This window comes from Rhea americana, unplaced genomic scaffold, assembly GCF_003343005.1.
Source record: "Rhea americana isolate MKP2758 unplaced genomic scaffold, rheAme1 scaffold_9, whole genome shotgun sequence".
In the NCBI taxonomy this organism is placed as follows: Eukaryota; Metazoa; Chordata; class Aves; order Rheiformes; family Rheidae; genus Rhea; species Rhea americana.
Window position 1 is genome coordinate 6,913,198 of NW_028187088.1, and position 24,928 is coordinate 6,938,125.

The following is a 24,928-nucleotide window of genomic DNA, read 5'->3' on the forward strand; positions in this document are numbered from 1 at the left end:
GTGATTGTAAACTGACACATTTTCATAGTTAAACCAACCAATGAAAATGAACCTTACGTCAAGTAAATAATCCAAATATTGATATAAAAAAAGACGATCTAAATTAAACTTTATAGCTTACGGAGTAAATCACAACTAAAATCAAAAAAAAATCCATACCAATAGATAATTAGGAAGGCAAGATTTTGTTTGTTTGTGTTTTATAAATTTAATAATAATAATAAAAAAACAAACAGATAAGCTTCTGGATGCACAATTTTCCTCTTTCTGTTCCAGAAAAGCTAAGGACCTTGGTACCTTTTCATCTGCTACCTCCTTCCTATTCATCAACCTCAAATTAATTACCCACCTCAAATTATCTAGTAATATAATCAGATTTAAACAAAGAATAATAATTCTCAACTTAATATTTTAAAACTTCTGTCTTTATTTTGGTCCTAGAGATGAACTTATGGACCCTGTCTGCTCTTCTTTCTCTGTCTATGCAAGCTAAGTCTGGTGAAGATACTATCTCTTCCTGTAAGACTTGCTTTACATACAGTCTTTGGCTATCACTGCAACAGCACTACTAGACTGCAGAATCTGCACTACTATGAACAGATTCTGCAATTTCAGCCTCTACATAAATCAGAGAATTATCACAAAAGCTATCTTAGAACAGCCATAGATACTTATTATACAACTTTTATCTCTGCATGTCAAGAAATTTTACTCATAGATTAACTGAACATAGCTAAAGAAAACCTACATTAGTAGAAAATGTTTGAACAAATTCTATCAGACTCTGCACTATGGGATCTTTCTACCAATGTTACCCCCAAATTCCCTTGTATACCTATTTCCTAGCTCTTTTGGTATTTTATGGTTTTAGCTGTAACAATTTAAAAGATCTTTTGATGCATGACTGCCATCTTTTGGACTTTTCCAAGCACTACAATCATCCATGACTGGATTGAAATGCTGTGATAACATATTTCATATTTATTGTTCAAGAATTTCAAGAAGCAATAAATGCATATGTTCATTAACCATTTCACTTGATAACTACAGTTGCATCTTATGTAATATGATAATTCATTAAACGTTCGTTTTCAAATCTCAAATTTATAAAAAATACATTTTCTTTGGCTTGGAATGTGCACCAGAAAACAAGAAACTCTGTATTTCAGGTGTAAGCACAGGCTTACATGCAAGAGTCCCTGTACATGTTGACAGTACCAATGAAGCTACAGCTCACTGTATACCACTGGATTACTCTTTCTTTGCTCTCATTTAGCTATACACACACATGCCCCCCCCTTTTTTTTCTTTTAAACCATCAGTCCTGTAGCCTAGAGAATCCAGAATGATTATCAGAGAAACAATGTACAGCAATGTGTTCAGAAATAGCAGTACTAAATCATTATGGGACAGAGTAGACTGCACCACAAATTCCTCAGAGAGAAAAATTCTAAGCAAAGTGTACAATCTCATCAAGAAGAAAAAACCCTTTTTGTCTCTTCAACTATGGAAAGCCAACAAGTACAGAACATCCCATTTCACCTCTGTCTGTAGGATGGCAGCTCTCTGCTCTTTAGCTGTAAGAGACTCTTTCAGAACTTCAATATGCTGCTTGCTGTCTGAGAACTGATTTGTGAGTGTCTCCAGCTTTGTCTGCAAGGCGAGCAACTCTGTATCTTTGCGTGACAGCTCCTGTTTCACCTGACCAATCTAAGCAAGAAAGGAAAAGTGGAAAAAAGAAAAAAACAATTATTAATTTATATCTTTGCTAAAACAATAACTAAATCTTCACACAACTACCAGGAAAAGGTATGATAGCCTCAAGTTATCCCACAGAGCTTTAAAGCCTTCAGCTATCTTGAATGAAAGGTTAGCGAAAAAACATGTCATGAGCAGAAGATATCAGGAGAAAAAGGGGGAAGCAATAGAATTAATTTTGCAAGAAAGGTTCTTTTTAATGGAGTCAATCTTTTCTTAGTCATCTTTCAAAGGACTGACAAAAAGAAGTTACTTAGTAGGAATTAGCTTTTAATGAAGATGAAGCAGAACTGTAACGAGAATGCATTACCCAACAGTATCAGAAACGATGAGATACCTACAGATTTTCTCTTAAAAGAATGATGTTTGTTTTTAAATGTCAACCCAGTGAGGTTTTGTCTCCCACTTTTCCATTTATCAGTCAAACCGCATGTTTGCAGAGTATGTAATTGAAAAACACATTTATTTTTCACATTATTCATGAAATTAGCATTTTGCTCTTCTAAGAAATACTCTTTAATTTAGTAAACTTTCTTAAAGCAGGTGCAAGAGACTGTTTTTGGAATTGCACATTGTTCAGAGCAATTTCTTAGATTTAATTTGTAAATCAAATCAGTATGGAAATTCCAATTAATTTCAACAAATATAGGTTGGATTGTCATTATAATAAGCAACTAGGAAGAAATTTTAAAAGTAAAGCATTAAAAGATGAGATCACATCACCTTCTAAATGTAATCATTATCCAGAATAACTTTGATGCAAACTTTAAGAAAAATATGTATTTTAATAAAGAGGACAGGAAAGTCTACACATAGACTTATATCCAAGTTTTTAACTTTCTGGTTTGCCTTTAACATCTCATTGAATAAAATAGCTATTTGCTTTACTTCTACATATCATTTAGTAGAAGTGGACATATCTTTAAAAACATAAAAGTTTCCTCTTTTTTATCTTGAATAAATTTGCTTGTGACATAAAAACCCCTTAACTCCAGATGTGTAGTGTCAAAATGGAAATTGAAGGACAACATGAATAAACAAAAAAAATTGTCCAGGTCATCTTTCACTTTTGGGAATGTGTCAAGAATAAAAATAAACTAATATAAACTATAGAGTAAATTACATTTTAAATTGTAATAAACTGACATCCTATTAAGAATAGATGGAAGAAAAGGCTTGGGCAAATGTGTTCCCATCCTGACAACACTGTTTCAATAATAGACTATTAAAGAAAGAATACTTCACTAAAAGTATTAAAATAGCAGCAAAAGATGTCATCAAGGACTCCTGTGTTCCAGTGTGAAATAGTGTAAACGAGCAGATAAGGAAGAAGGGGAGAGGAATAAGAAGGACATTTTTCTCTTAAAAAAAAGTTTGTTTTTTAAATGGAGAAATGGGACAGAAGAAGAATTTTATTTAGAGAACTACTAGATAGTGTATTGCTCTCTTAAATGAAACGTAATAGCTTTTTTTCTACTTCCAACCACAAGTAAACCACAACTATGGTTTTACCATCCTTTTACAAAGATACAAAAATATACATAGTAGCATTATTTCTCCTGTCAGATACTGACCAATAAAACCAGTTGCATTGTACTGGTAGGCTCAGTAGAATAACAGAGAAAATATAAAATATTTAATAGTAGTTACGTTTTCTGCAGTCTCTAAAGAAAAAAGCTTCCTAAAAATTGCAGATGATGCACACTTCTTCAATTAGTAGGTAGCACAAATTACAGTAAAACTTTAAACTTCACCAGTTTGGTCTTTCTTTGGAAAGAGAAATTCTCTTTCAGGCCATCTTAAAAGAGATGTTTATCCTAAATACTCCTGATCTGATGAAATGTTTTCATCTGAATACAACCATACTTTACTACATTAAAATTCCCAAGCACCTCTGTAAGACTATTCTCTCCAAAAATCCTTGTTTCAGAGCTGTAAGCTTGCATCGCCAATGTGTTAAAGCTCTGTGGCAGAATGCAGTTTATACCACTTCAATTTGCAAAGGAATTTCAGGTAGCATGAGGTGCTCACATCTCTCTGCTCTATGAGGCATTCCAATCACTCAGCAAAACTTCCACAGCAAAGGAAGACCCTAAATTAATGCTGCTAAAATCATCCTGTTAGTTTTTAAGTGTTCAGCATCCAATCTTTGCTGCATGTGTGTGTGTGTGCGCATGTGTGCGTCTGTGTGTGAAATAGTGTTAAGAGGGTTCAGCACATACTTTTTTTTAACAGTTATTAGAATCTCTGAAAGTCTAGCCCCAAAATGGGTGCTGAATACTTTTGAAAATCTGTTTCAATAGAAAAGAATAAATTAAAGCTAAAATAGAACACACTGTTAAAAACCAAGTAACTGCGCGTTCTGAAGAGTGATGTTACGCACCAGAATGGTGTGAACAAAAGGCAGCTACAGAACTGAGCAGGCTGTTAGTTCTACTGTTACATAAAGTAGTGAAAAAGGTAATGGAAGAAAAGTAAAGGCTACCCGAGAAGCCAAAGAGCTAGCAAGCCCCAGTGAACGGCCACTGCACACAAAAGATAAATCTTACGGCAGAGACCTCGGCCTGAAGACCAGCCGCTCTTTTTTTCAGGTCCTCCCCTTGAGCCTCTTTGGCACTTAGCTCTTCCTTCAGTTGTTCTACCTGCCACGACATTGTTACTCTTTTAAATGTTTAACATTTGTCATCTTCTGGTCGGAATGTTTCAACTCAAGTAACTAAAAGTGACAAAGAACTAAACAGCAGATCAACATTGCTCACTCATTTTCTCCTCCGTTCTTCATTAAGTCTTCTCAAAAGTTTAAAGTCTCTGTAGTTTCATATGAGCTGCCAGACAGGAATTTGATTATGAAACAAAAATGGATTCTATAAACAGTTATGCTTATGTTTACATATGTCAAAAACTGGGCCCTTTACCCAGCAATTTTGAAACTGGAATCAATAAGGAAATTAGGACAAGAATAGAGAGATCATGTTTTTCCAATTTGAGAGAAATGTAGTATACTGAAAAAACAAATTTTGTGCATTTACAAAACAAGACAGGATTGCAAGACATGAAAACTGGAGCWGGTTATGAGTCACAAGCAAAAAGCTATCAAAAAGGAGCAAATTTGCTGCAGAAAAGAAGTGAACAGACACAGGAGAAGACAGATTCAGAAATCAATCAAATAGCTGAATAGACCTAGCAGGCCCATAGAGGGATAGGAGGAGAAGTAAAAGTGAGTTGCTATTACAGAAAGAAGAAAGAAAAAGGGAAGAAAGGATGGAGGGAAGACGTGCTAAAGTGTTCCCTCCTTTCCTAATTTGGAAGGTGGTATTCTTCAGTTTCTGGAAGCAATTCAGTGGAATGAAGGACCAAAGAACAGACATCCTTATCCTGAGGTAAATTACTTGGCTGGACTTCTGCTTCAGGGAAAGTAATACCTGTGTTTCTCCAAGATATTTTCTCCATTGTTCTTTTTTAAACAAGTGATATCAAATAGGACAAGCGCAGCAGGTTATAGCTCTCCAGGACCTAGCAGAGTAATTTTCAACCTCTGGTCTAAAGATTCACATGCTGCTTTTAAGGGTTTGTAAAAGCTAACTAAGAAAAGCAAGACTCTTGACAATATAGTTATATTTATTGGACAAGGTAATCTGCATTTCCATTAGAAAATCCATTAGAAAATTTTAGAGTCTAAGATCAAGAAATACTACTTTGGGAAAAACAAAGCACGAATTGACATTTGATTACAGACATTCCTGTAATCTGTGTCCATCTTTATGCCTGAGGACCAGCATGGTCCTCTCACAGCTATATCTGTCCTGAGGCACATATATTCCCAACTGTATAAATTCATATTGCCACCATCACTGCTGTAGAATCTATTCATATTCTAATTCCATTATTGTAAAAAGAGTGTAAAGGAAAGCCATTAAATCAATAGTTCATGCTCTTTTCATTCTTCAGATAATAAAAAGATATTTTAGTTATAGTACAGTTTATTTAACAGATCATAAAAATAAATTCTCTTCTTGACCTTATGGAATCATCATTACATCACTCTGAAATTTAAGTTTAAAATTCTCTTAAATATTTTAAAGTTATTCTAGTCACTTCAAGGCAGAAAACAAATACTGCCCTACTATTTCCTAGCATTTGCACAGGAATCCAGATCCTAAATATTTTCCTTAGTTGGGTATGAAAATTCTCACATCTATTCACTATGGCTCAGTTTATTTTAATACTGTTGCTGTTTTCTCAATACCTTATTTTTCATGAATTTGGAATGACTACGGTACACCTCCATTTGCTTCATTTCCTCTTCACGTTCTTCTGTGCTCAAAGCTCCATTTGACTTCAACATTTGAATCTCCTCTTCCAAGTCCCGGAGGCCACGCTCCATGGAAGAAATTTTTGAATCCTGAAAAGGTTCAGAAGATACAAATAGTGATCCACAATTAAATGACTTGTTAATACACCATGGGAGGTACAAGATGAAAAGAGTATTTTGGAGACATGCATCCACCTCTGAAATTTACCTTCATGTTGCTACGGAAAAGAGCCTATTTCTCTTTACATAGTAGCTGTCTGAGTGCTTAAGTATTCATTTTTCAAGTTTTTATACCTTTCACAGAATCACAGAGTGGTTGAAGTTGGGAGATCATCCACTTTGGAGATCACCTAGTCCAACCATTCTTTTAAAGAAAGCAAGAATTTAGCATTGGAAAAAAACATAGCTAGGGGCAGTATATAAACAACAAATAAGGGAATACGAAAAAACATTGTCTTGTAAATCAGGGCCAGCATAAATTAGAGAGAGGCAATTCTACCTGAATATGTAGCAGAATATGCCTGCAAGAATGGCATAAAATGAGTTTGCGTGAGATCACAAATGGAGAACATTAAAAGCATCATAAGCAAAGAAGAAATGCAGCAATCTAGTTTTGAGTGAATAAAGTAGCAGAGAATGCTCAATTACCTAGTTCATACATAGAATATTAAAAAATATTTCCATAAATTTTCCATAAAAAAATTACACCTGGAACAATGAGAAAATCTATCTGCCATCTTCCCTAGTTTTACAGAATGAACAGAGGTTTTCAGTCTATTTGGTTTACTGTTTCTTTAGAAGCCTCATGCGTTAGGAATAGCATGAACTGTTTCCTACAGCACATAGAGTTTCCTCTGTACTAGTGAATATACATAAGCATTTAGGAAATGCAAATCTTAGAGCAGTCATCTGTTTTACTAAGTTACTCAGTTTCTCCAACAGATTTTTTTCTTTCCTGAAATACAGGTGGTATTTGAAACTACCGTCCACTCCTTCACAGAGCAATCATTCATCAATACTTATTTTTTTCTGTTAGGCAAAGTACAGTTGAATAAAGCATGTAAGATTTTCATATATAGGTTTTCATTCATGAGATAAGATTGTTCTAAAGTACCATTATGAAGATCTAGTCTTATCCCCCGATTAATTTTTGATGCTTAAGATAAAATTGGCAAAGGAGACTTTTGCAACAAGAAATTATAGTAGTAGTAAGGTGAAGTACAATGTTGCAGTTTACAACAGCATTTTATTTCAACATGCTCATCATTTCCCCAAAATACCTATGTTTCTCTTTTGATAGTGCAGACAGCTTATTATTACCAGATCATCAATTATCTTTAACAGCTAAGGACCATGAAAAAGACTAACGAAAGACAGTAGAAGATCTAGAGCAGAAAGAACAGAAATGGCTATGGAAAAAAATAAGATGGAATGGAAAGAAAGAGTTGGAAGGGGAAAAAAGAAGGAAAAGAAAAGAGAAATGGGCAGCTAGAGAAGCAGGGAGAAAGTGAAAGAAATAGAAGGGAATTGTTTCCAGTTTTTACGCTATATTGGTCTAAATCCTACCTGTTTGATCTATTTTATGGATCATACAATGAGAAATATGATTACACAAAGATGTATAAATTGCACACTCCACTTGTGATTCAGTTCTTGGCAAATAGCCATTGTTCCATTAAATATCTGAGCTAATGGTTTAAGAATTCAATTACATACATAATTCATCTACAGAAGTTAGGTTTAAGGTGATATATGGGCATCTCTCTGCCTATATAACCCACTCTTTAAGTGGGTTTGGAGGTTGCAAACAGCTAGCTTTGTTGACACACACTGTACAGAGCAATGATATTTCAAAGGTTGATACTACAAAAACAAAACAGCCCATGTCAGTGTAAAGACCTATTAATCCATCATTCTCATCCAAATAATACAACAGACTCTTAGTCAGCTGAAAGAAATCATAAATGCTGCCGCAGGCAGATAGAAGGTAGATTTCTACAGTACCATGAAATAGTTTATCTTCATTGATCAATAAATATCTTGAAAGGATTTATTCTAAATTAAAAGACTGACACAAGTATGGTATTTGATACAATCAGCTTTCTTATGAAAAACTATATTCAAAGAATATAGAATCACTCCAAAGTATATGGAATCATTTACCTTCATCTCAATAACAGTTTGCAGAGCTTTTGTCTTGGCTGAGTCAGGAGCGTTTTCGAATCGACGATGCACCTCCTGTACCAGCAGGAAACAAGGAAGAGTTAGCCTAATGGCATTTTGTCCTGTTTATCAATTACAAACGAAATTACTGCAACGTTCTCTAATACGTAGCATATTCAAAGCTGTTTTCTGATATAAGTGTCAACTGATATTTTGTTTTAAGATTCCTCATAAAAAGAAAGCATAAACCAAAGCTCATTCAACAGAATCATCACCTCAGTTACAAAGGCACAGGAGAAAATGCATCTTTAACCACCTGTTCACAAAAAATAAACTGCTGAAATGGCAGTTAAACCTACAAAAAAACCTTACTATCTCCCTGATAAACTAATCAAGCTAATCTAAATTTTTACTAGCTTCTCACAGAAGACAAATATATTTTCATTTATTTGGTTAGATTCTTAACAAAAATAATAATGTTGTAGTTTGTTTTAACAAGCCATATGATGTAACTGTATTGATAATTCTCTTTTTCAAATTTTTTACCCCAGAGTAGCAACACTTGGTTACGTATGATGAATATCTCTGCCCACAGCGGCTAGAAGGTAGCTGAAAGCGTATGACTGGAGAGTGCATTGCTCTAGAAGCTCAGTGTGTGCAAAGGGGAGGATACAAATGCCCATGTGATATCGCTGTTGATGTGAATTCACAAAGTTGGCATATTTCAAAGAGCTCTCTAAGAAATAAAATGGCAGAGAACTGAAACAGCTCGTCCTACCATAGAAAGTTATTAGAGGTTTAAACCAGCAACTGGGAAAACAGGAGACACTCCACTTTTTCACTATTTGCCTTAAAATAATATTATACTTATGCCATACACTAATATTAAAGGAGAGCATGTTAATATTGTGAGACTGCTACTATTAAATAGATGAAAATACTTTGGTGCCTATACAATGAGTGCCAATATCAAATTGCATATAAAAACATGCATAAACTCATATCGTTTAGTTCTCTGCTCCCTCACCCCACGCCCCTAAAAGACAAATCCAAAAAGCCATCTCCAAATTTGTATATTCACAGAGATAGTGAAGAAAGATAACAATTATATATGGTACTTATAAAAGTAACTTACTCCGTATCATGAATTATTTGAATGAGAAAGGTGGAGTCCTGTAGTGCTTTTCAAAATATTGAAAACTACTTATCCTGTTGTAAGTCAGTGTTAAGTGTTCCTATGTTGCTGCTGCAGTGAGCGAGGTGGAAACACATAGTGATTTGACAAACAAGAATTTTGCATAGATCTTGCACAACAAAATTTGCATAGGTTTATGTCTGAAAATGGAAACAACAACAAAATCTAGTAAAAGGCTTTCTGTCTTTAAAAACTATATTTGTGTATTTCCTGAGAATCTGTTTTTTACAGATAGGCTTGCAGTTTAGGATGATTTTTTTTTTTTTTTTTAGTAACAGTGTCCTGGAAAAATAAATCAGAAAATCACTCAAAATATCACAGAATGGTTGAGGTTGGAAGGGGCCTCTGGAGATAATCTAGTGCAATCCCCCTGCTCAAGCAAGCGGGCCTAGAGTACATTGCTCAGGACCCTGTCCAGGTAGCTTTTGAATATCTCGAAGGATGGAGACTACACAACCTCTCTGGGTAACCAGTTCACAATAAAGATGATTTTCCTCATGTTCAGTCAGAACTTCCTGTGTTTCTGCCTGTTCTCATTGCCTCTCATCCTATCACTGGCGAGCAGTGAGAAGAGTCTGGCCTCATCTTCTTTATACCTTCCCTTCAGATATTTATACACATTGATAAAATCCCGTCTTTTCTTCTCCAGGCTGAACAGGCCCAGTTCTCACAGCCTTTCTTTGTATGCGAGATACTCCAGTCTCTTCATCATCTTTGTAGCCCTTCATTGGACTCTGTCCAGTAGCTCCATGTCTCTCTTGTGCTGGAGAGCTCAGAAATGGACACAGTACTCCAGATGTGATCTCACCAGCACTGAATAAAGGGAGAAGATTATTCCACTGACCTGCTGACAATGCTCTTCCTAATGTACCCCAGGAGACCACTGACCTTCTTGGCCACAAAGGCACATTGCTGGCTCATGGTCAACTTGCTGTCCATCAGAACTCTCAGGTCCTTCTCCATATAGCTGCTTTCCAGCAGGTTAGCCCCCAGCCTGTACTGGTGCATAGGGTTATTCCTCCCTAGGTGCAGGACCCTGCACTTGCCTTTGTTGAACTTCACGACATTCCTCTCTGCCAAATTTTCCAGCCTGTCAAGGTTCCTCTGAGTGGCAGCACAGCCCTCTGGTGCACCAACCACTACTCCCAGTTTTATATCAACAGCAAACTTGCTGGGAGCACACTCTGTCCCTTCATCTAGGTCATTGATGAATTAGTTGAACAATACCAGACCTAGTATTGACCTGAAGGGACATAGCTAGCTACAGGTCTCCAACTAGACTTAGTGCCACTGATCAGAATCCTCTGAACTCTGCCATTCAGTCAGTTCTCAATTCACCTCACTGCCCTCTCATCTAACCTGCACTTTCTGAGCTTGCCTAGGAGGATGTAATGGGAAATGGTGTCAAATGCTTTACTGAAATCAAGCAAAACAACATGCACTGCTCTCCCCTCTCATCTACTCAGCCAGTCATCACATCATAGAAGTCTATCTATCAGATTGGTTAAGCAGGACTTTCCCTGGGTGAATCCATGCTGACTACTGATCATCTTCTTATCCTTCACCTGCTTAGAGAAGGAGTCCAGGATGCTCCTTCACCTTTCCAGGGATGGAGGTGAGGTTGACTGGCCTGTAGTTCCCTGGGTCCTCCTTCTCAACCTTTTTGAAGACTGGAGTGATACTTGCTCTCTTCCAAGCTTCAGGCACATCTCTTGATCTCCATGACCTTTTAAAGAGTTTTGAGAGTGGACTAGCAATGATGTCTACCAGCTTCCTCAGCACTCATGGGTGCATCCCATCAGGACCCATGGACTGTGGGCGTCACATCTGCCTAAATGATCTCTAACCCAATCTTCCTTCACTAAGGGAAAGTCCTCCTTTCTCTAGACTTTCTTCTTGGTCTCCACGCTCTGGGGTTCCTGACAGCTGGCCTTAGCAGTAAAGCAAAGGCAGCATTCGGTATCTCTGCCTTCTTTGTATCCTTTGTCATCAGGGCCCCTGCCCCATTCATTAGCAAACCTACATTTTCCCTAGTCTTCCTCCTGTTGCTGATGTATTTAAGGAAGTCACTTGTTTCTCTCATACTCAGTAGACATCTTGAGAGTCTCTGGTCATGTATCACTGACACCATATGGATCAGAGTGGAACAATACTGTTATTATTCTGCTTAACTGTACCTGTGTTTACATCATGGGTATACTCCAATCCAAACAGTTTAGCCAAAGACTTTTCTCTTGGCTCAGCATCTGCTCTATCTGCATGTAACATATACGCCCGAAGAAAGGACAGTGTAATTCCTCTCCACTGTTCTCAAGTGCTGGCTGAACTGTAGCAACACCACCATATCTCAGCGCCAGCCTTCCACCCTGTTTGCCTCTAAGACTCTTCAGCTTTCACATCTGGCTTCTGCTATAGTTACCAGCCTGTTTTTTTTTTTCTTTTTTTGCCTGCAGTCATACTCCCTCCATCCCTCAGCGTTCTCACCAGTAGCTATCCCAAAAAACATGATCCTTGGCCCTTCACTGTAGAGAGTGATCTCACCAACTGCCTTCCTCAAGATAGCTGTGATAYATTGTCTCTACTCGACAACTCTCTCTAACCTGTTGATACAAGAATTGCACCATAATTTTAAGATATTGCCAGTCCTTCTCATGAGCTGTAATGATTTTCTACCTTATTACCACCACCATAGTGGTGTTAAGGCACTTCTCTTGGCATTAGAGCAGAAAAACTTTCCTTCTGAGTCAGATCTTTATTCTGGTTATCATCTTAATTTAATGCGTGTACCAACAACATCCTTCACTTCACTGTATGTTCTTACACTACGTCAGGTTAATTTAGAGTATTTTTATCTGTTTGCCTTCCTAATAGAGCGCAGTTCGCTCTGCTTCTACTTGACTCCCTGGATCCTCACAAGCAGCCACATGGAAGGCCCAGAACCGCACAGGTAACAGACCACTGGACGAAGCTCCTCACTACTGTGCTTCCTGCTGTCAAAGCCAGCGCCTTGTTTTTTAGGACTTCAGAAAAATGCCAGTGCCAGTGCAATCATACCCTGAACCCGGTCTCTGTTTCCCTCATTTATTCACAGAAAGACTCTGGTATTTTTATGCAGCTTGGCAATGTGTAAAATTGCCAAGTGGCACGAGGGCAGGACACTCAGTGTTCTCCTGGGGACTGCACGGGGGCCACGTGGAATCTGAGCCCACCTCCTCTTCCTCACCCTTCCTACGTGCCCTCATACCAGACTATTTAGTAACTACTGCTTGGCTGTAAGAGTCCCCCAGTGCAAGGATGTCTATGCATACACATGCATATATATTTATTATACATAAACAACGCATCTCAAGGAAGGTTACACAACTCTTCGGAGAGGTAACTAGTAAAAACTGTCCAAAATAGAAGAAACTCCCTTCCTATCTTTTAAGGCACTCTCAAATTAATGTCCATTTGGAAAAAAAAAGTTTAATGGGTCAAGAAAAGATGGCATTAATCCCTCCAAAACAGCATTAAAAAGGAGTTGTTTTTGCTGTGGTTTCCTAACTTCAAGCACATCTATGTGGAAAAGGGGAATAATTTGAAGATGATTCTTCACCTTTTTGATCTTAAAGAAAGACCTAAGATTGAAAAGCATCCTATTTTGAATCATGTGAACTTTCACTAAACAGAGAAAATTGATGTCCCCAGCTGTTCCTGTCACACCACTTGCACAACCATCCAAGGACTGTTTTTGAAGGAAAAAAAAGAAAGCTTTTTTGATATCAGAAAAGAAATTAAATTTCAGTGAACTTTGAGAAACTAAGAAAACAGAAGTTAAAAAGGTCAAAAAAGAACATGCCAAAAATCTATTTTGAACAATGTATTATTTTTTATTAATGCAACTATGTACTAGCTAATTTCCGATCGTCCAAAGACACAGTCTGACCCAAGAATATAAACCCAAGTACTACTATGGAAATGCAATAGGCAAAATACACAGTATAAGAACAGTGTGTCACTCAGGGATGCTGACACAACAGTCTCTGCTTTTTAGATTGCACAGCATTTTCTCAAATAGAAAGTTTTTCCAAGCTTTTGCTTTAGAAATGCCTGCATCTCCACTGTCTGAAGTGATGCTTTGCACTTCAGCACAAGAAATGTCCTACTTCTATCACTGCAAGTAATTCTGCTGTGATTTGCATGAGTTATAACCTGCTGAAAAACAACACCTCCCACCTCTAGACTATGTAGCAAGGGCTTAATTTTGGCAGCATGCCTGGAATTCTAAAGCGTCTAAAAACAGGGCCACGGTCGAACCTCTCTAGCACCAAGATTCAAGTGTGGCTGCTGAAGGAACATGGTGCATAGACATCCTGCCTAATTGTACAATACAGGTCAGGCACTCCTGTATCACTGGCAGAATGGAGAGGTATTAATAAAATACATCTTTGAGGTACTCAGAGCCTATTGTGGACAAGCACCACAAAGCTGACTGAAAAGGAATATTTTTGTATTCAAATTGGGGCTCTGCACAATAATTACAGCATAGTTCAACACGCAGAAATCAGGATCAGGAAAATACAAAACTAATCCTTCACTCCTTGCAAGTTATCTATTCTGATAAGGTAAATAAAGCATTTTCTTCCTTTGTTCAATTTTCACGTAGAAAGAACTTGTAAACTGTAACTGATGCGGTCACATAATATTTTTGCAAACTTCAGCTTTTTCTAACTTTTGACTACAACTTAAGTTATTTTAACAAGAAATGGGTCCTTTTATAAAATACACATCAAAATACAACGTACTTTACACTGTTCTGTGAATCCTTTATTTTAAGAAGAGAACATGGAAATCAAAACAAAAAGTAATCTACTTATTTGCAAATTATCTGCAAAATATATGCTTTTCAGCGTTATTTATTATTACTATTGGAAAGATGCACCATATTTCTTTTTCAATTTAGCTAGTGGGAACTGCTAGCCACTGGATATTGCCACAACTTTGCCTTAAAGATTGAAGAATGCTTTATTATCAAGCTTCTTGTCCAAGTTTTATTTTGCTTACCACATTACTACAAAACTGTGTAAGTTGCACAAATATTTGATATAAAAAAGCAAATCTTTACTGGGAGGGACACCTTATTATTGCTTTGGAGTAATTCTTCTGTTACTGGAATCCTGACTTGACTTTGGGTGTCTAAAATTTGAGAAGGATTTTGCTATACAGAAGACAGTCAAAGAATGAATCTAGGAAGACAATCTGTCTTTAGAAAAACAAAGCAAAACAAATCATGGTGTATCTTGCTCACAATTTTAAAGGACCTTCACAGGCAACAAAAGTTTCCCATCCATCAAAACAAAATATATTAAAATTCAATAACTGGAAATTGAAAGCTAGAAAAAGCCAGGAGCTTTTAAAATTGTGGCTACCTTATTCAGGACTGGGGTTCGAACGTCATCACTGCCGACTTTTAATTAAGAATAATTATTTTCCTTTCAAAAAATTTCTACCCCAAGCAAGATGTAAACTAAAGACAGTATGCATCATGCTATGTGTGCCAAGCAGGTCTACAATGTAGCACTGTTTCTCCTATAAGAACAACAGCATAATTTTCTATTCGGCATAATTATAGAACAGCTGATCAAATGTATACCAAAAACATTAAATATGCAACATATACCTGTGATAAAATGATTTTAATGCACCATGAAATATCCAGAGAATGATAATTTCTAATCATGTTTTTTTTTTTCCTGATCAATAAATGCCCAAGTAATTGAAAACTAGAGATTATAGTTTAGAATGGAAGGAATTCTCAATGCTGAGCATTAGCAGCACAATGACTAAAAACCAGTTTATTATAAACGTGCATAATAACAAAGCAGGAACTTTAATCAGAACCTTTCTCCCTTAATAACCTGAACATATCTTTCATTGTTACTCTCTCAGGAATCATCCCACCTCTCATTTTGCAAGGGTTTTTGAATAAATGTGAAGGCCTAAAGCAATGACATTTTTAGGGGAACAGGCTGTATGCTTAAAATATATCAGCTCACAGTGCAGTAGCACCACAAGATAAGCACTTTCCAAATGCAAAAGAAAGATGTTCCTGCCATTTCCTACATAATTAAACAGTATGCATCACATGAAGAATGAGGGAGAAAAATAATAAAAATAGGCACTGTATCATATATGAATTCCCTTTTAAGAAAACTGACAAAAACAATATGGTGTGCAATGGAAAACTCAAAGACTGCTGTAATTCTGCCTTTATTAGTATTTTTTTAAAATCTTAACTGGCCTCCTCATGTTTTTATATGGTTAAATATGATGCTCCTTGCAGAATATTTTCACCATTCACTGAACTGGATAGTTCATTTATGCCCTCCAACATGCAGCCCAGGCCTTACTCAGTGAATGTTGTATCTTTTTGCATTTTAGGTTCAGTTTCCCAATTGGCTTTTCTGTCTACTTTTCATGCCTAAATCTGTGAAGTAATTTAGCAATATAGTTCCTACTAACTATAATAAAATGCAAGTGTTAAAAGGAACAGTTCATGAACATACATTAGTTCGCTATTAGCATAACATACTACTGTTAATTTTAAAAGTCATTTAGTGTTCTAGATAGATATATAATTGTGTATAAGGCCAAATCGTACCTCACAGACCTGATTTCCTTCTGCAATGAGATGATTGGCCAAGTGGGTAGAGCTGATATTGGATGTTACATATCTTCACTTTATTAAGGCCTATGACATGGTCTCACATGGTATCCGTATAGCTAAAATGATGAAACACAGACCGTATATGTGCGTAACATGGTGGGTGCAAAATTAGCTGGACTATTGGGCTCAAAGTGTGGTGATCAGCAGTACAAAGTCCAACTGGTAGCCCCTTACAACAGTAGTCCCACAGATGTTGATACTGGGGCTGACACTTCTGAGTGCCTTTATTAACCATCTAGATGATGGGATAGCCAAGAAGTTTATATATTATATGAAATTTGGGAAAGATATGAGCTGGTAGTGAGCAGTGGGCCCTTACTGCAAAAAGGCCAACTGTATCCTGGCCTGTATTAGCAAGAGTGTAGTCACCAGGACAAGAGAAGCAGTTATTGCCCTCTATGTGGCTCTTGTGAGATCCTGTCTGGAGTAGTGTGTCCAATTTCGGGCTCTCCAGTTCAAGGATGACAYTGACAAGCTGGAGTAAGTCCAGCTGACAGCCACCAAGATGGTCAGGGGGCTGGATGCCACGAAGTAAGAGATGTGACAGAACTGAGTTTGCTCTGCCATAAGAAAGGAAGGCCTGAGGGGAATCTTGTTGCTGTCTAGACCTACCTAATGGGAGACTGTTAAAAAAATGGAGACACACTCTTCTCAGAAATGCACAGTGGAAGGATAAGAGGCACTAGGCAAAAGCTGACAYGCAGTAAATTCTGACTTGATGGTCAGGAAAAAAATTACCAAGAGAGTGGTCAGACATTGAAATAGATACCCAGAGGTGTTGTGATGTTGTGGAATCTCCATCATTCTGATTTGAGCAGGAGGCTGGATGAAACGACCTCCAGAGATCTCTGGAGATCCCCTTCAATCTACATGATTCTATAATTCYATAAAACACAAATATCTCTACTAAGTAACTGAGAGCAGGAGGTGACTGGAAAGTGTTACAGATGCTTAGTTTCAGGRTTTGACTAGTATTTTTCAGGAGGTGCTCAAAATCATTTTTTTACACTTTTTTTTTTAACCTCAGTTTTATGGTCCGCTAAAACATGTCTTGTATAACTCATTTCATTATTAAAGCTTTGCAACTAAAAAAATATATGGTTACACAAGCTTGGATCTAATACTCATAGTTCCTTCAGAAATTATTTCTATATTTTCAATATTTTCAATAAAAGAAAGTAAAGAAAATATAAGATAGAAGGAAAATATAAAGATAATATAAAATATTTTCAATATTTTTCTATATTTTCTGCCTCATTTTGCATTTGTGAACACAATCAACATAATTCCACGAAAAATAAATTATTGCATTAATAAAGAGCATAACTTTGAAAGACTTGCTGACAGTTACAGGCAAATCAATATGAAGGATGTCAATTCCTTTGAAATTCAGTTATTGCCTAACTAAAGAAATTCATCTCATTATGTTTTGCAGTTTTACAAATACATTAAGTCAGTGATTTCACAATCCAAGCAGGAACTCATACATCGGGCTACAAACAGTTCATTACAAAGACTTCATCAGAAGTGAAAATTAGAACATATCTCCCAGTTCATTTTGGTGTTCCAATCAGCAAGAAACAATCAAAATTCCCCCAAATTTCAGTGATAGACTAAAGGCAAAAGATAAAGAGAAGTGAGACCAATTCAATCCATACTATTAGTTTTAAGTAACTTTTAATTGTGTTGAAATGTGACTAGAGAAGTGTGAATTTAAGCTAACGAAAAAATTAACTAAAATGTTGCACATTCAGAACTTTCTTTATACACATGCTATTAGTTCTTCATTCTTCCTTATTTCCCTTTTATCACCTTAGAAGCAAAAGCATACATTTTCTGTTTCTTAAATCAGCTTCCAAATTGTAATGGTATTTTCAAATTCTACTTTTACATTTTCTTCTACTGCAAAGTTTCACACTTAAAAATATTCATCTGTACTAAAGAAAAACATAGGATAACATCAACATCTTCAATGTTGAGTATGTCTCAAGCTGTAACTTGTAAATTAAGAAAAATCATGTTATATATGGACAAACAAAATCTTCTAATACAATAAAATGCCAGAAGACATTAAAATTGAAATATTTTTAAATGTGTAATCCTCAGCCAGGTTTCTGTACTTCTAGATTACTTCAGATGGTTTTAAAAAATCTACCTGATAAAATGGACTAGCTAAAAATTTTGCCTTATGTGAATAGAAAGAACAATTTGAAGTCTAAGTAACTCACTTATATTGAAAGAATTTTTGTTTAAAATAAATATTTAATATATCACAGTAAATAAAAGTTTAAAATCTCTTTATAATTTTAGCTCYCTATGCTGAAAACACCTTTAATCATATGAATAAATCCACTGCAATCTTGAGGATTATTTGACGCTGATGGGATCACGACAGAGGAAAAAAGCCTCATGGATGACAGCAGTTCTGCTTTGTTTCAATCACTGATTTATTAGATTAGAGAAATATGGGTTATAGTTAATAATGTTAAGATGATTTCCAGTATGTTTTAATAAACTACTACATAAACTCCATCAAAATCAGAAATTTGCTATACAAGAATCAGAAGCTATTTCCAATTTCCTTGTAGTCTGGAAAGACATATGTTATCTATCACCCCAATCTTTTAGCTTCCTAAGAAAAGCCATCTCATTACCAACGTTTGAAGTGAGGAAGTAGGGAAATAAAAATTATATATATATTTAAACATTTTTGACTGTCATTCTCTTACACAGTTCATACAAGCCATTCTAAACTACAATGATAGTTAAAAAAAGCACTTACCATTATTCATTTATTCTAAAGCTGTAATAGCCCAATTTCTCAAATTTAATTGTGCAAAGACTCAACTTGTTTTCAAAATATCAAACTGCTTCTAGAGAAATCAARTGATTCTAATCAAGAGATGCAAATTATTTAAATTGTCTTGATTTAAACCACTTCTCCCTGCTATCATCTTCCAAAAGGTCAAAAGAATAAAGCAGCAGCAGAATGAAGCAGGAACTTGTTTTTTTTTTTTAACTCATCAGAAAGATATTCCCTATTCTGATGCAGTTCCAATTATTGAACTGATCTATATTCTCCAGGAAACCCAGATCTCTCTCAAAACGTCCATCTTGTTCATGTTGCAAGATCTTGGAATCAGACAAAAGTGTTCTTTGAGGTTACTCTAATCGCTCCAATTAAAATTTCTAAATCCTTCTTTGAGCTTGGAGCAGAAAAGGGTAAGAATTTTAACACRTGCACGGAAACAGAACTTCTTTGCAAAGCTTGTCACAGCTGATTAGAATCTGCTCAGATAAGGCAAACAGCCCTTCTCTTCTGGGCAATTTATAACAGCCACACCACCCTTCAGCAGTCCTCCGATGTCTACGCCGCACATCTTACCTGGTTCACTGAGCTCTGTGCTGCTGCTGTTAAATTGTCATGCTATCAATTAGCTAATTTAAAGCTAGGTCAAGTATATCTGTATTACAGGCTAATGAATCTGCCGCCTGTTTTGACAGAAACATAGCCAAAGTGGAGWCGTAACTATGAGCACTTATGGAATTTTGGCATTTCTTCCTATAATAAAGTGAGGACTTTTTGCTTCCAAACAGCTACAAATTAAGATCAGGTTACTGTCCTGTAATAAGACCATTCTAGATAACAGCGTTTTTACTGTAACACAATTCATAAATGGGAATTTGTGGGGTTGTCATTTCAACAAMTACTGAAAACGAAAAAGATTAATTGCTTTCACTGCCATAACCTCTTTTCTGAAAGTTCAGCTTCAATGTGTGCCCCATGAATGCTCCATTTCAGTGACTGCTAGAAATATAAAAACCACCCTGCGTTCTTTAAGCACTACATTCCTTATTCCTCCGTTCACAGTTTTGCATTTGTCTGAATTAAAATGCACACCGTTTGACTGGGCCCAATTAGTAAAAAATTTCAAAATATCATTCAACTAAAACTGTAACTTACTACTGAACATCAGTTTTTCTGAAACAAAACGCAAAGCTAATGCTGATAATTCTTTCCTTGTTCCACACCACTGTATCATACAACTCTTGAATCTAGAACTGACTCCTGAAGACACCTTCTAGAAATACAGCCCCCCCTCTTTCTCCAAATTTAAAGGCGAGGTCGAGCCATCTGTTTTGTACCTGGATTGACAGTTCAGATCTCTCTCCTACATTTACATCTAATTTGGGTCTATTACATCAAATGGCTGTTTCCTCCTTTATGAGGAAGGATGCTGCCTTTCTCACTACTGCACTAACACCTCAATGATAACCTTGCCCCACTTTCAATACCTCCTTAGCTTGAAAGTTCGAATCTGCCACTCTCATTTCCCAGGAGAATGTCTTACCTACATGATCACAGTTTAATGTAAAAAGACGTTTACACCTCTTTTGCTGAAGATATTAATAATAGCCATGCACACCCTGTCACAAGTCACCTGCAGGACTTGCATATCCTTACATATAAATACGTGGTAGAGCTTTTCTGAAGGAAGAAGAACTATCACTATGAGTAACTTTTGTTGCATCTTTTTAGMAAAAAGTCAAGGGTCAGAGCCATGTAAATTATCAGGTCTCTGAATAATGTTATCAAGCCATTGTGAGGTTACTAGCTTCATCAGAGTCTGATAAGCACTTTGGCCAGCTAAAAGAGAAGGACCCATTTGGGAACGTCCTCTCACATATCCTCCTTACCTCTTAGGATTTGAGACATTATCAATGGCGTCCCTTATCTGAGCAGAAGAAATGCAGCGGTATGTCAGTATGTTCTGGACAACACTGTTTGTATTGTGCTGCTGTGAACAAAGGTCTTTTTGGCTTGTAATGTATGAGAAAGGCTAATGAGAAGAAATTTGATCAGTTATTATCCACAGACAAACAGATCATCATCTAATCACTGTTGTAAAGTCTCTGCTGACTTCCCTTTTGGAGGAGGAGTAGAACAGGAAAACACTAGGAAAGTTTAATATATCTGACGATAACATACACTCAGTAGCTTTTTTTTCCCCTGGGTAAAACCAACAGAAATAGTTTTGGTTTTATCTTTTCCTTTAGAGAGACGGGAAACCTCTACCTACCTCTTTACTGATACTGTTAACCTCTTCACTGATTGTGACAYTAGAAGTATATGATCTTAGTTCTCTCTTCAGATAAATATTACTAAACGTAGATGTTAATGAAGAGTTGAAAGAAGAAAGGATAACCAAGTCAGTGTAGTGAAGCTGTACTGTCGTTGTGAAATATAGTTTGACCACTGTACTCTAAGTCTCTAGAACAGCAGATGTGGATGTAATCATGTAATGTTTCTTCATAAGCTGTAGTGTGTAGCACTGCTCTGTGTAGCAGAGAAAAACATATTTACACAGAATGCATTTAGCCTTTTTGGGGGGATGTGGGAGTCAAAAAAGATACAGCAAACTTTTATTTTTATGTGCTGTCACTGCCATCATGAATAATTCTGTAACAGGTGAGTTTTGAGTTTTGAACAATGAGGCTGCAGTTAACAGTTGGTCTTTATGTCTTCCTGACATGCATGGCATAAGCTTTCATGCAWAACTCCACCTTGATCAGAATAAGGGACCTGAACTAGTACAATCACATTAACAGCAGGAGCTTCAGAAACCAATTAATTCACACAATTTTCAAGGGCAAACTGCTGGTCCCTGCACCTGCACAGTATGAGAAACTATCTGATGGTCTTGACTCTCAGCATCACCCTTTGAATTACGGGTAGGCTTCAAATTTGAAAAATAGAGGAATATTTTTGTGCTTCCTCATGTAGATATTTAGTATTATTCTCTGCAAGCACTTTTACCAAAAGTAAAACCATGCTTTTAAGTCAGAGGCAGTGCTAGCGGATTCTGAAATTTCAGAACTTCAGCTAAGATAGTCCAAACTGCTACTGAAGGTTTGCTCGGGTTTTCTAATGTGTTAGAAAATGAAGTATAAGTGCTGATCTCTGAGCAAGTGCAGATCCCTTTGAAACGCCAGTGCTTACTTTAATAGCAGTATTTAGAGAACAGTCTAGTATTCCTTTACAGATACTGGAAATGCTAGATAGAGAACTATAAAGAAAGTAGRTGGCTTTCTTCTATACCTAAAACTGCATAGTTAGTATTTGCGGTAGCAGCAGGCTAAAATGATCTAAAAATGTGGAAATACAGATAAATATATAACAGAAAACGAGCTGAGGAATGTAATGCAGATACACCTAAGAGGATTTGCACTGACCAAACTTAAGAATAGGAGACTGATAGCAACACTGAACCATCTCCTGCAGAGCAACTTGGTGTCCAAGTTTTCTTCAAGTTTACTAGCTCAAGCTAATAAACTTAACTTTTCTAGTTTACTAACTTTACACTAGGCTCAAATGCAGTCAGTTACGGTTCAGCAATATTCCTTGATTTGCTCCTGTCTCATGGAACCCAGCACACGACAGAGTATGATGCAGAGAAACCTGAGCGGCTCAGTTTATAGCGAGCTCAAGTACAGCAGGCTGGTGCCAATAATCCCTTCTAGATGTGACCCAATTCCATACGGAGATAGTTTGTCATCTCTGCACATGGCACCATGTTCCCAAGGCTGTGAGGTTGCTCAGCTTCAAGACTGGATTCCACACTACATCTATGGTCTGAGCTACAAATTACAGCAAGTTCTTCTCAATGCATTAGAACTGGGCTGGCAGCAAGCAGTAACCGGCTTTAAAATACATTAGATAAATTGCATTTGTGCTTTCAAAATCAGTAAGTTTCTCCAGGAAATCTTTTACTATAAAGGTTACAATTTAAATGATTGATGATATCCACATATGTGTGAATGAAACCAGAATTCTCATATCTCAAGATCTACGCATCAGTAGCAGAAGCAAAGGAAACCTCATTCCTAAAAAATTACACATCTCCTGCCAGTTTTTCATTCATGTTGCTGGACTTAAAGCAGAAACAAATGGAAGCCATTTGGGGCTCTTCCCAAAATAGATATAAGAATTGGAACAGAATTATCACTGGTTGCTAAATAAAGAAAAAAAAAAACTGTAGTGTAGGAACTCTGAAAATRTATTATCTTCACTCCAGACACTCAAGAGATTACTGCTCTAAAAAAATAAATCTGGCCTAAATCTGGCTCAGAAATGCAATGGCTTTCTTATATAAATGCCTGCAAGAGTACAAATACAGTGGGTCAGGCCATGGAAAACTTAAATAAGAGCCTTATTTTGCATTAAGAGCTTGCTGCAGACAGTCATCTCAAAAAAAAAAAAAAAAAAATTCTGTGATCTTGCTCCCCTTCCTTCTTAGAGAGAGGATTTGCATCTTGCATGTGTCACGTTCAAAAAAAAATATGAACCACAGAATAGGCATACAATGCACAAAACAAGTCACTAAATTCACATGCACATACTATATATGTATGCATTGCTATAAGGAGGGAGGGTTACTATTTTTGCAGTAGTGTCCCTTTAAGTAATCTTTTTTTTGGCTGTGCATCCAGGGCAGCTAATAGTTTTTTATCAAATACCCTTCACAGCAAGATGACTGTTTCCATGGAAACCACAGAGCAATCATCCATTACTCCTGCAAAGACTTCTCTAAGCTCTCTCCTAAATACAGGTAGCTCCTTTCTCTCAAACTAAAATAGAACAGAGGAATGAATTTTACAGTGTGATAATTCACTTCCAGAGCTTCATGTGGGGACTAAGAGAAAAATGGGACCTGAAACACAAACCCCTAAAACATCACACAAGGAGATCATAAAGAAGTTTTAACACAGGGACAAACTCTGCAAGCCTGCAATTTAAAACACAGCTTATAGAGAGGATGGGAAATTCTTTCCTTATAATTAAGCAACAGAGAGGGAGACAAGAGGGAGAACTAGAGATTAAGGCTGATGATTAACCCAGAGCTTGATCACTTACCTCTCTCAGCATGTTGTTTTCTTTTTCCTTCTGTTCCAGAAGGCTCTCTAAGTGGTGGACACGCATCTCTGCCTCAGCCAACCGTCTTGTTCGCTCATGATCTTCCTCAGTGGCTTTTGCYGACAGACCTTTACTCTGCAGCATCTCCAGCAGCTTTTTGATGGACTCATCACGTGCATTTAAGGTCTGTTTCTGCGTCTCAATACGCAATTCCATCTCTTCTAGGGTTTTACGTAGCAGAAAAAGTTCCTTGGCCTGGCGTTCATGCTCTGCATGAAGCCGTTGGAAGTTTTCCTCTGTGAGCTCTGCCACAAAAGGCTCGCTGGTTCTAGTGCTGCTGTCTTGCTGGAACAGCTGGTTCAGGTCCCGCTGGATCCGAAGCTCATCTTGGAGAGCCTGGATAGTCATCTGCATGTGCTAAAAGAATAAGCAAATACAATCAGATGATTCCCTGCACTAGAGAAAAAAGGAGAACACGAGCCACTTCAGCCCTCCGAGACTACCAACCAAAAGGAACCACAACATTGACCASCGTTCTTTTCTGAAAGCAGAAAATTTCTTCACGTTCCTTTTAGAGGAGGAATGGGGTTATTCTATAAAAAATTTCAAGTCTCTCCTTTTGTGCCTGGTAAAGTTCGTTTAACATTAGAAATCCCTTACTCAAGTTACTCTCCCACTTTCACTAGCCTGAGTAAGTCTCCATTTAAAAGAGGAAAATGTTGGTAGGCAAAATTTAAGTGTTTCAAATAACAGCCTATCTTTTAAAARAATGCTGTATGAGAAGTCCTAGACTGAAATTACTATCCTGATAAAGCAGAGGGACCCACGACTATTAGAATTTATGTAAAATCTAATAAAATGGAATCAGCCATGAGAACT

At 36.8% G+C, this 24,928-nt stretch overlaps 1 protein-coding gene across 2 annotated transcripts in view; it reads right to left on the reverse strand.

Annotated features, from left to right (window-relative positions):
* ERC1 (ELKS/RAB6-interacting/CAST family member 1) overlaps positions 1-24,928 on the reverse strand; it is a 292,972-nt gene that overhangs the window by 218,851 nt on the left and 49,193 nt on the right. The window contains exons 2-6 of one of the 2 annotated variants that reach the window (XM_085324013.1): positions 24,050-24,466; positions 8,234-8,308; positions 6,005-6,160; positions 4,317-4,400; positions 1,543-1,710 (exon numbers count right to left, since the gene is read on the reverse strand). In XM_085324013.1, the coding sequence (XP_085180139.1) occupies positions 1,543-1,710; positions 4,317-4,400; positions 6,005-6,160; positions 8,234-8,308; positions 24,050-24,466 (900 nt within the window). The remainder of the gene's footprint in view (positions 1-1,542; positions 1,711-4,316; positions 4,401-6,004; positions 6,161-8,233; positions 8,309-24,049; positions 24,467-24,928) is intronic. The other variant, XM_085324014.1, reaches the window with a different exon arrangement.